Source organism: Halyomorpha halys, unplaced genomic scaffold (assembly GCF_000696795.3).
Source record: "Halyomorpha halys isolate HHAL.00 unplaced genomic scaffold, Hhal_1.1 Scaffold1549.1, whole genome shotgun sequence".
Lineage (NCBI taxonomy): Eukaryota > Metazoa > Arthropoda > Insecta > Hemiptera > Pentatomidae > Halyomorpha > Halyomorpha halys.
Window position 1 is genome coordinate 56,292 of NW_027116341.1, and position 11,993 is coordinate 68,284.

The 11,993-nt window shown below is 33.1% G+C and overlaps 1 protein-coding gene across 3 annotated transcripts in view; it reads left to right on the plus strand.

Annotated features, from left to right (window-relative positions):
* Positions 1–292: 292 nt before the first annotated feature.
* LOC106690012 (tubulin beta-4B chain) overlaps positions 293–11,993 on the plus strand; it is a 14,770-nt gene continuing 3,069 nt past the window's right edge. The window contains exons 1-3 of one of the 3 annotated variants that reach the window (XM_067053143.1): positions 293–437; positions 5,424–5,652; positions 9,233–9,416. In XM_067053143.1, the coding sequence (XP_066909244.1) occupies positions 5,442–5,652; positions 9,233–9,416 (395 nt within the window). In that variant the 5' untranslated portion in view covers positions 293–437; positions 5,424–5,441. Of the gene's footprint in view, positions 438–4,848; positions 4,969–5,423; positions 5,653–9,232; positions 9,417–11,993 lie in introns of those variants that run through there. The other 2 variants (XM_067053142.1, XM_067053144.1) reach the window with 2 other exon arrangements.

The following is an 11,993-nucleotide window of genomic DNA, read 5'->3' on the forward strand; positions in this document are numbered from 1 at the left end:
TTTTTGCAAAGTATTCGTTAACTGATACTGACCAAAAAAAAATTGGTTAAAATACAAAACCCCTGCCTGTGTCCGTCCAATCAAAGATCTTGCAAGTTATTGACTTGTGGAGGAAGTCGGGTACCGTTTGATCACAAGGAAAAGATACTGACATCGTATTTATTAATTTTACTTTGTTTAAGTAGAAAAAATTGGAAGCAGAACGAAGCAACATCATTAAATAAAACAATCGTACCAAAAATAATCTCAGAAATAATTATTATAATATATCGATCATATGAATAAACTTAAATAAATATCATACGGCGTTGGCAGTCCAAAGTTTTTATATTAGATTGTCCATAGAAAACTTTATATTTTCATTGTTTTAAAACAAACGTATCTACCAAGGATTTCAAAAGTCCATCCGATTCCAAAAACATTTTGGTAGAGAGGCGGTGAGTACATAATCTTTATATTTCAAAACAAGCTTATGTCATCACGATAGACCAGTAACATAAATAGTTTGTTTAGAGCGGTATATTTTAATTGTGTGCACCAAGGGCGTGCCCAGGATCAAAACTACTGGGGCACCCTGGGTTCAGGTTGCGACATTTCAGCACGGAAAAGGCGAACAAAACCAACACTTAAAAAAATTATAGCGGTGCTTTAATAATTATTGCAATTATTTACTTGAGAAAAAAATTTAATTTATATTAAATTACTAATATTTTTCACTTCTGGGGGGGGGGACTGCCCCCTTCTTCCCCTTGCTGGATACGCCCATTGTGTGTACGATTATGATCTATTTGTTAAAACAAATACTCTCTAAATACATCTATCTTAAGAAAATCCTCCCATCTACGTTTCAGCATACACCTCAGACGTTTTATTTAGTATTTATTTAATATAGAAGTCCTAAAATGCTAATTACTAATTCTCACTTAACTAAGTCCTGGGCTTACAATGTCCCACAAACTTATACGTCCCAATGCTATAGCCTGAATTGTATACAATGAATATAATAACAATTAAGGCCTAACGAACCTGAAAGTTCGATCCCGATACCACCAGCGATTGGAATCAGAAAGCGATTTTCTATATACATCCATTAAGTAATGCCTTTCCAAATCCAATTCTACTAAATAACTTTAGACGCAATTCTCCCATCTACGTTTCGGAATACCCCTCGGAAGAGTAAACTTTCCGTTCAGTGTTTATTATTATTTGGAGCGTAAGATAGCCATACGCTTCAATGCTGTAACATGAATTGCATTTACCAGATACAGTTCCTCAATGCAGCGTTTTAAAGCCCTTTAAATTCTCCAGTCAACGCATTTTCGATTCGAATATTTTACGTAATACTTTATTTTTAAAAACCTTAAGGCGCTGTTCTTTCTTTAGTGTATGAGGTCACTTTTCGCATCTTAAGTTTTTTGGCATAATGCGTGAGTAAATTTAAAAATAACAAGTGTTCCCGCTTTTAATTTGTTATAAATAATTTTTGTTACTATAGAGCCTAAAATACTTAAACCTAACTACTAGTTCAAATGTATCTATATCGCAGAAATTTGTTTTATCCGTATTTATTTCGAGACCTTACTAGAATTTATCTATGTAGTTCCGTTTAGTTTTATAGTTAATTGGAGGATTAAGATAAATTCCAACAAATCCCATTAAATCACCTTTACCCTTCGTCGTAAACCTACTGACTGCCCTAAAGTTTCATTTAACGATGTTACTCTTACCCCTGTCGAACAGATCCGCTACCTTGGACTACATTTGGACAAGCGATTAACCTGGAATCCTCACACAAGACTGAAAAGACAGGAAACTCCACGTCGATTTCGACTATTACAGCACTTACTAGACAAACGGTCTAAACTCCCAACACATTACAAAAGACTGATCTACATGACTGTAATAAGGCCAATCTGGACATCTGGTGTTGAGCTTTGGGTTTCCGCTAAACCTTCGAATTCCTCTCGTATTCAATCCTAATAAAACCATCCATAAAGACCTTAATGTCCCCAATGTAACCGATCTAGCCCTAACCAGATATCACTCCTTCATTATAAACTCTCTAACCACTCAAACCCCTTATTTTCTAATCTTGCATCCTCTTCCATTCCTGACAATCCTCCGAGGCGCCTGAAAAGAAGATGGCCACGAGACCAGTTAATGTAAAATGTCATTAGAGTGCTACCAATGGGTAGTTTCTCTACACGCCTATAACAATCCAATTTAACTTATATCAGATTTACTAAATGTATCATAATGTACAGTTGTAAATAGCAATAAATAAATATTTAAAAAAAAAAAAGTTTTATAGTTTTTTTTGCCCTCACCCAATAATACCAAATTGTCAACATACCTAAGCATCGGTTTTAAAATGAAATAAAGATATTCTATTTAATAGTATCTAAACAGATTACTTGAATTGTATCCGAAAATTTAAAGAGCTTCTATCATAAATTAAGAATGATATCAATCATAACCTGTAACAATGAAAAGATCCAATAACTATAACCTTCCCAATTTTATTAATTCGTGATTAAAAAAAAAACAATATCCCTGAACAGCCACTCGTGGATCTGGATTGTGTCTAATATCTTCAGTGGTTCCTTGTGAATTTATTTTCAAAAATGTGTTATTGACATAATTGTACTTTCAAAATACCTCCAGTGACAGATTTTTACACTCCAAAGGGAGGAAAAGCTAGAACATCACTTTCATCGACTCTTTTCTTCATTTACATTAACGATCTCTCTGATTCCAATCACTCACAATACCACTTATACGGCGACGATCTTCCACTTTGAATATCCTACCATCCCTCAGAAGTACTTGAGGCCATCTAAAAGATACAAGAAGATATAGATAAGGTTAACGCATGGACCATTCTAATTGGTTCCAAGCCCCTACTATATTCCTTTCCTTACTATCCCTTAACAAGTAACCGATTCAATTCCACTCCACAATAAAAAAATTTGGAGTCACCTTCGACCAACACCTCTATCCAGATCACATACAAATCCATAACTTAACTTAAACAATTCAATGATTCCATTCTTCAGAATACCCCCGTAAGCTCCTCTCTCCTTTCTCCCCACTTCAATTATGATTCTTTAGTCTTATAGTACAAGAGAGGGGAAGAAAAAAAGGCAGTTCTCTCACCCCAATTTTTTATTACTTTAATGAAAACTTTGTATAATCACTAGTCAAAATTGATGAGTCTGCCAATTTTAAGGGGAATAAAAAATGGCGGCTGTTTCAAGCAACAAAAAAATTAATTTTTCATTCGGAGCTCTATATCATAGAAACTACCAACAACACTAGAAAACCTAAGATAACATCATTTAAAGAAGCACAAATTTGCTAAAATATGAGCCCTAAAAGAGTTATTTACGTTAAATAGTTCTAGAAATATAGCTTTTTAAAAAACAAAATTTCATAAAAATGTTTGGGACGTACTGAAAGATCAGTAGTTAGTGAATTTATTTTGAAAAATCTATATCTCAAAAACCTTATGACATATAGATGTCTATTAGCACTCAAATTAAAGCTTGTTTAATGAGCTATAAAGTAGTTTATGCCGTTTATTTTCGTAGTAGTTTTCATGAAATGTGCTAAAATAAATTGACTTAAAGTTCTTCGAACAAATTTTCATTTTCCAAATTTATATCCATATTTGAATATCATAAAAACTACTCCCCCTACGAAGATAAGTGTCATAAACTACTTTATAGTAAGTTAAATTTCCTTTATTTTGAGTGCTGGCAGACATAGGTGCCTCTTATCTGGAGATATATTTTTTTAAAAATCCAACATTTTATACGAACAAATAAAAATTAACATTTTGTGAGTTTATTTTGTCAAATATCATCAAAACTACTGCTCCTACAAAGATAAACATTATTTAATATTTTATAGTAAATTTAACTAACTTTAATTTGAGTGCTGGCAGATATCTGTACGTCCAATGGTTTCTGAAATAGAGTTTTTCATAAATCAAACTTATTGCCCGAACAACTATAAATCAATTTATTTTAGCAAATATCATGACAACTACTATTCCTACGAAAATAAACGGCTTATACTACTTTATAGCTCATTAAACTAGCTTTAATTTGAGTGCTAATAGACATCTGTACGTCACATAGTTCCTGAGATATAGATTTCTCAAAATAAATTAACAAACTAGTAATCTTTCAGTAGAAATTTTGATTTGTAAAAAGCTATATCTCGAGAAATATTAGACGTAAATAGCTCTCTTAGGGCTAATATTTCAGCAAATTTACTATTGTTCTCTTAGGTTTTCTATTGTTGTAGGTAGTTTTTAAGATATAGAGCTCCGAATGAAAAAAATGTTTTTTTAAAGTTTTGTAACAGCCACTATTTTTTATTCCCCCTACCTATACTTGGCAGACTCATCAATTTTGACTATTAATTATACATACTTTTCATTAAAGTAATCAAAAATTAGGGTGAGATAACTGCCTAACTATTTGTATACCGAGTTGAAGTGGCTCAATCCAATCTCCCAATGACATTACCTCTTCGGTGATTTTTCTTGTCAAGTATAATAATAATAAAAATAATACTTTATTTATTCTGGGACGAGTCCCTTTAAAATAATACAAAGAAATCAATAGATGAACGCTGAGCAGCCTCAGAGAGTATATGTAATATAAAGGATCATTATGGAATTTAGTAACATGAAAATTACTATATAAAGAAAATAAGAGAATTAAAAGATAGTTTGGGGAAAGTACCTAATCCACAGAACAATTATTAATAAAATAAAACATTAATCGACAAATAATTCAATCCAGTTGATAATATATTGAATTTATATCATATGTTTAACAATTTAATTGGAGGACTGTTATGTAAGTATTTAAATTGTTCAATTTCAATAATAACTCACAAAGTAAAATATATTTTGAAAGCTTGGAGGCATTTTCAACTGACTACATCGATATATAGGTAAATATTATTGATGATTTTTCAATGTTGTCTGATGGAATACACTATTGTTGAAACGAAATAATTTTTCAGAGATAAATATTTAGATGTTGATAACCTAATAAACGATTTGAGATATTATTACCAATAGGCCCTCGAAGGTAGCGAACACAGACTTCACGGAAGACTACTAACGTACTACTGACAAGACAACTGATAAGTTTCGCCGTCAGGTAGTAGAAACAGGGCCGTTTTTTGTATCCATCATATTTCCTTTCCTCCGTCCTCTTTTAAAATGTATCAAGTGCAGACAAATAATTCGATCAATCCCTCACATCCTTAAGGCTTAGAAAAAAAAACTTTTAAACATAATTTATTTAAAATTTTCTAATTTATAGTTTCGAAATGTATTTTTTAAAGGTTTATTAGTGAAAATAAAACTGAAATTATTTTTTTTAAAATATATGTTTTTTCAGATTTGATAAACTCTAAAAATGCGAGAAATCTGCCATATCCAAGCAGGACAATGCGGAAACCAAGTTGGGGCCAAGTTCTGGGAAGTCATCTCCGACGAACATGGCATCGATCCGACTGGGACCTACCACGGCGACTCCGATCTGCAGCTCGAGAGGATTAATGTTTACTATAACGAAGCCACGGGTGGAAAATACGTACCGAGGGCGGTATGTGTTGATTTGGAACCAGGTACGTCAATCATGGATATCGTAAGTAAAAAATAAATAAAAGATGTTCCGGGTGCATTCAAAACAAACTCAAATTTTTTTCCTATACCAAAGAAGACATTTCTCGCATTTTATTTCGTACAACCCAGTATACTTCAGCTATATTCATATAACTCCTGTCTGAAATTAAGTCCGCCGTTGCCGTATATGTAAATATGTGATCGGCGGACATCTCACCATCTTCAAAACAGGACGCAGTCTGAAAACTCAGCCATTCCTATCCTCTTCAGGTGTTGCCGCAGATAGTCATGTCCAATGGCCAACCTTAACTACGCCACTATCACCGCTCTTGGTAAAATCTTAGGGTCTAGCAATGCTGCCTAGTTCTTGCCCCCACATTCTCCTCTGATCTTTCAGCATTAGTGCTTCGGGCCATTTCTTTCGCCATGTCCATGGAGATAGGAAAGAGTGGATGTGGTTGTCTAGCCTCTAACCGTGCAAGCCGATCCGCCTGCTCGATCCACATGTAAACGACAATGAGCTGAAATCCATCGCATCACCAATACTTTGAGAATTGGGAGATTTTGCGAGAATTCCAACATTATCCGAGTCCAGACGCTATTGCCAGCAGTGCTGCCCTCGAATCCGACGGCAGAACTATCTTCTTTTCGCTGGCGTCAGTCAGCTTTCTAAAGCCAAACTCCAATAGTAATATACTATTCATTTTGTGCCAACATTTCGCCCCATATATATATAGCCCCCCCCCCCATATCATATATAATAATATTAGTAATGAAGGCCTAACGAATCCGAAGGTTCAATGTTGATACTACCAATAGATTTTTACATATATCCTTTCAGTAATGCCCCACCAAGTCCAATTCTACTAAATCAGTTTTGACGAAATCCTCCCATCTACTCCTCGGACGTTTACCCGTCGGTTCAGGTTTATTAACATTTGCGGGATCCACTCGTTACTAAGCCCAACAACCTTACACGCCCATCTTTTTGAGATTGAGCCAAAAATCTTAATTGTCCATATATTTTTTTTTTTACCTTATTGTTAATTTATGAACATTTATCCTATAAGATTAAAAATCATTCATATATATTCCCAACAGAGTTTAAGTCCTAATTATTTTATTAATCAGCTTCTTTTTTTAGCTTTCATTTTTGCTTTTTAAAAATAATATTTGCCTAAATCCAGTTATTTCAATTAAAAAAATTATTTTTATTTCAAGTTATTATTGATATTCCCATCTTATCATTATATTTATAAATGACAAATGTCCACAAATTAACTTTAAGGTACGAAAAAATATGAACAATTACTAAGATTTTGGCTCAATCTCAAAAAACTTTTTAGATTTTTAAAAGGGCAGAAGAGTTGTTCAGGTGTAAAAAAGCTATAAAGAAGTGAAAAAAAAGTAATCAATATAATATAATATAAATATATTCCTGAAAATAAATAGGTTTCTTTTACTAGTTGATACCTCTAACGATCGCCACCCGGACATTTATTTTTGTTAAATTATTATTGTTTTTATTTGTTTTCGTTTTCATTTTAATGACTGTTAATGGATTTATTACCAGAGAACAATTCATATCGCACTGATCTATCTTATAAATTGTAGTACTCTCGATCAATAAAATTCACTTATGCCTTTCATTTTTGTGTTATTTCGGTACTGGTGTGATTTGACCATGTTTGATGTAATTTTCAAAATGAATAAAAAAAAAATGTAAAAGCCTATTTTATAAATATGGTTACAAAGTTTTTTTGTTACATTAAAGTTTTGAAATATAAACAAATTTTGAAAGACAGGGCTGTGGTCAAGAAGGACCAAAAAAAAAATTATTTATTTATTTTCTGTCAAAAAAAATGCAATTATTACTATACTAAATTTTTTATTTTACTTTTTCTTAAGTTAATATTATTTTTTATTTTTTCTGGACTGACCATCTCCTTCAAATTGACTTAAGGCCAATCATCTATAGGGTCTTTTTTTAAGCCCGATAGAACTTGAAATTGTAAAAAATAACACAAAAAATTAAATTGTAATCAAAATTTTTTTTTTATTCGAAAGATCAATACGTGACATTAACATTTGAAAATGATTTCGGGCATATGGGCACCGCGGCTGTTCTTGACGAAGCGCATTCTGTAAAATTGTGTTCAGCGATGAGGCGCATTTTTGGCTTAACGGGTTTGTTAATAAGCAAAATTGCCGCATATGGTCGTGCGATTTGACACCTCTCGATTATTTCCTGTGGGGCTACGTGAAGTCACTGGTTTATGCTGATAATCCAGCAACAATTGACGCCTTGGAGGCCAGCATTGTTCGTGTTATTCGTGACATACGGCCAGCAGTGCTCGAAAAAGTGGCCCAAAATTGGACGTCCAGAATGCGCTTCGTCAAGAACAGCCGCGGTGCCCATATGCCCGAAATCATTTTCAAATGTTAATGTCACGTATTGATCTTTCGAATAAAAAAAAAATTTTGATTACAATTTAATTTTTTGTGTTATTTTTTACAATTTCAAGTTCTATCGGGCTTAAAAAAACACCCTATATATATGATACTTTGTTGTCATCTGATTGTTTGATGTGATGATAATAAATATTTTTAAAAAGTTACAACAACTGTAGTTGTAAAAAGGAGCTGTGTAAATTACAAGGTACCTTTCTTTTAGTTCTTTAAAGAAATACCTCTGTGTATACCGAAAATCCTCAATCCTCCATGCTATACACAGGCTACCAAATAGAATGCTCCCAATTATCCCGATTTCCCAAAGGTAGTACGTCACCTACTGACGTAGTACGTAACCCATAAAATAAAACTGCATAAATTATGCAGTGTATATACAGCTGAATTACATGCAATAGCCTCAGCACTCCACTTCACAGTGACGCATACTTAGTTATCATTACCGACTCTTTAAGTTCACTAAAAGCCATGAAGATCATTTACCCGATATACTCACCCGGCAATCATAAAAGTTCACAATTATATCAAAATGCTCGAAAACTTGGGAAAAACTGTTTACTTTAAATGGGTTCCGGGTCACGTGGGGATCGCTGGAAATGAACTGGCGGCCATTCTGTCAGATATTTAAAGAATGTCATTTCTATTCCATGAACTTAAATAGATTGGGAGTGGGACCGAGTGTATCGGATGCTCTGAATGATGACCAAAAGAACCTGGAAATGGTTTTGGTTTGCTTAAAAAGGAATGGCCTTTTGAATAAGATTTAATCCCGAAATTTTTTTATACGTACTAAATAATTCTAAAATAAGTAATTATTTAATTTTTTTCGTAATTATTGAAGGAGTATCAAATCTTAAAATAGAATTATAAAGTGCAAAACATGGGCGTTTATGACCTCAGGGTTTTACGCCCTAAAGCCCCAGCAAACAACAACAACAACAACTACAAAGTACCGAAAGTTGTATTTGCAAATACTTTCCAACTACTTCTGCCTGTAGATAAATACAAATAGTTAACTACTGCTTAACTCTGTGTGTTAGTATAGATTAAATTACATGTCAAGAGTGCATGCCCGATATTACGACCTCATTAAATATTATTTTATTTTTTCAGGAACCATGGACTCAGTCAGATCAGGCCCCTTCGGGCAGATCTTCCGCCCGGACAACTTCGTTTTTGGTCAGTCTGGCGCAGGAAATAACTGGGCCAAAGGGCATTACACAGAAGGTGCAGAGTTAGTCGACAGTGTCCTCGACGTCGTTAGAAAAGAAGCTGAGTCTTCGGACTGTCTGCAAGGGTAAGGATGTAATCAAGTATAGGAACAATTACCTAATAATATAATACCGGGTGGCTGTACAAGAAGAAGGTAGCTTAACATAGTACAAAGAACTATTTATTATACACTAACGTTTCGTCCCACTTCTCAGGGCTTCAATAGGACTAACAACTAATACACAAAGAACTATAAAATATCATGACCTCAACATTATCTTTTTTTTGTTTGTAGTCACGTTGTAGGGCTTCATCAGGACTAAAAAAAGACACAAATAATAAAATTAAGTAACAGATTAAAGAGAATAACATGAAATAAAAATAAATTATGGGGTAGTTAAAAATGATGTAAAATATGTGAAATTTAATACGAAAATGAACAAAATTAATTAAATAAAGTAAGATTTACAGTCAAAAGTATAAATAAAGGAGAATATAAAAAGAATAAAATATATAAAAAAGTATTAGACATATATTTCATGAGGAGAAGATGGTTGGGGTGCGGTCTGAAAATAACACAAATAAGTTGAAAATACTTATTTAATAGTGCCAACATTTCGGCCAGAATTTCTAGCTTTCATCAGGGCTAAGAGCAAAGAGTAAGATAACAAAGACTAATTACCTATATATAGGTTTTATTTTACACTACATTCATTACTTTATTTTTATTAATTTTCATTCTGTTCAATTATTTACTTTAATCATTCTGTATATTTTTTTATTCATTAGTTATCTTGCTCTTTGTTCTTAGCCCTGACGAAGGCTACAAATTCTGGCCGAAATGTTGGCACTATTAAATAAGTTATTTAAAATTATTTGTGTTATTTACTTACCGCAGCCTTAACCATCTTCTCCTCATATATAATATCCACGGTCAACTATCTTCTCATCATTATTAAACATATAATAAAAAATGAAATAATAACAAATAAAAAGTAGATAAAAGAGAAATATAAAAAATATAATTCAGAAAATAATCGGATAAAACATTTGTTTTTGTTTTTTTTTAAATATATTTATGGAACCAGAAGACGTACATATGTCTGGCAGAACTCATAATAAAGGTAATTTAGCTTACTATACAACAGTTCATGACACGTATCTTCCTAAGAGTAGTGGTTTTTATGATATTAGCCTATGAATATATATTTTGCACATATCCTAAAAAGTACTACTCCTACGGAGATGTTACAAGATATTAATTTTTTTTTTTAAATTTATTTAATGTAATTTACAACTATACAAAATAATACAATAGATAAATATGTTGTATGTTTCATATACACTTGAAAATCTTAGGAAGGAACCACCCATTGGTGGTACTTCAAACATTAATTTAAATTAGAAGGTCCCCGCCATCTTCTTTTCAGACGCCTCGGAGGATTATCAGGGATTGTTAAGGATGAAATATTAAGAATTAATGGGTTAGGATGGTTAAAGAGTTTGGAATGAAAAGACGCATATCTGTTTTGGGTAAAATCTGCAACGAATAGGATGTTAAGGTCTTTGTGAATGAGTTTATTTGTAACGTAATAAGGATCATCAAGGATTTTACGTAGGATTCTGCATTGTAAGGATTGGATGCGGGCGGAATTTGATGGTTTGGTGGAGCCCCAGAGCTCAACTCCATAAGTTCAAATTACAAATAAAGAAGAACTAGAAAAAAGTATTAGACATATATGTTATGAGGAGAAGATAGTTGAGGTGGGATCAGAAAATAACACAATTAAATTGAAAAACTTATTTAATAGTACCAACGTGTTTCGGCCAGAATTTCTAGTCTTTATAAGGGCTAAGAACAAAGAGCAAGATAACAAAGACTAATTCCCTAATTACTACTTTCTTTACTTTATTTTTTATTAATTTTCATTCTCGCACTTGCTCAGCCTCCACTGGCTCATTACCCGTGAAGTGACGAGAGGGATGCGCAGGGGCTCTTTTAAGCTCTGCTCTAGCCCTCACACGTGGGAGATAGAGTGGGCTCAGAGATCCTCAGGTCGATTGTGTAAATATTGTATATAACAGTGTAAATGTGACTAGTTTCTTTTATTTTTTTAATTTTATTTTTCATGCACATAGTTTGACTATGTTGACCTTCTGTTTGTATATATTTTAAGAGAGATTTTATTTGTTTTTATGTACTTTTCTTTTCTTTTTTTTTCATTCATTTATTTATTTTTCATTCTTATTTTATATTATTTTAGTATAAATATGATCATTCATAAACAGATTGTAATATGTATCAATAAATAAAGTGTTAAAATAAATAGATCTATAATAGTGCATTAAAAACTCCTGAGAAAAGTGGACAGGTACCTCATGAAGTTTGGAATTTAGCAACTTTTCCAGAATTGGAGAAAAATTCAACTAAACTCAACCAGCAACAACCTTCTGTCTCAACCGTCCCAGACCATCATCGCCAGGAATACAGAAGACCGCAACCATATTCTGAAGTCACAAGGAACCAGCAGTCTCGACGTCAGGCGCCTCAGGCCTCCCATTCCTATCCCTAGATCTCCCATTCCTATCCCCAGACCTCCCATTCCTATCCCCAGACCTCCCATTCCTATCCCCAGACCTCCCATTCCTATCCCCAGACCTC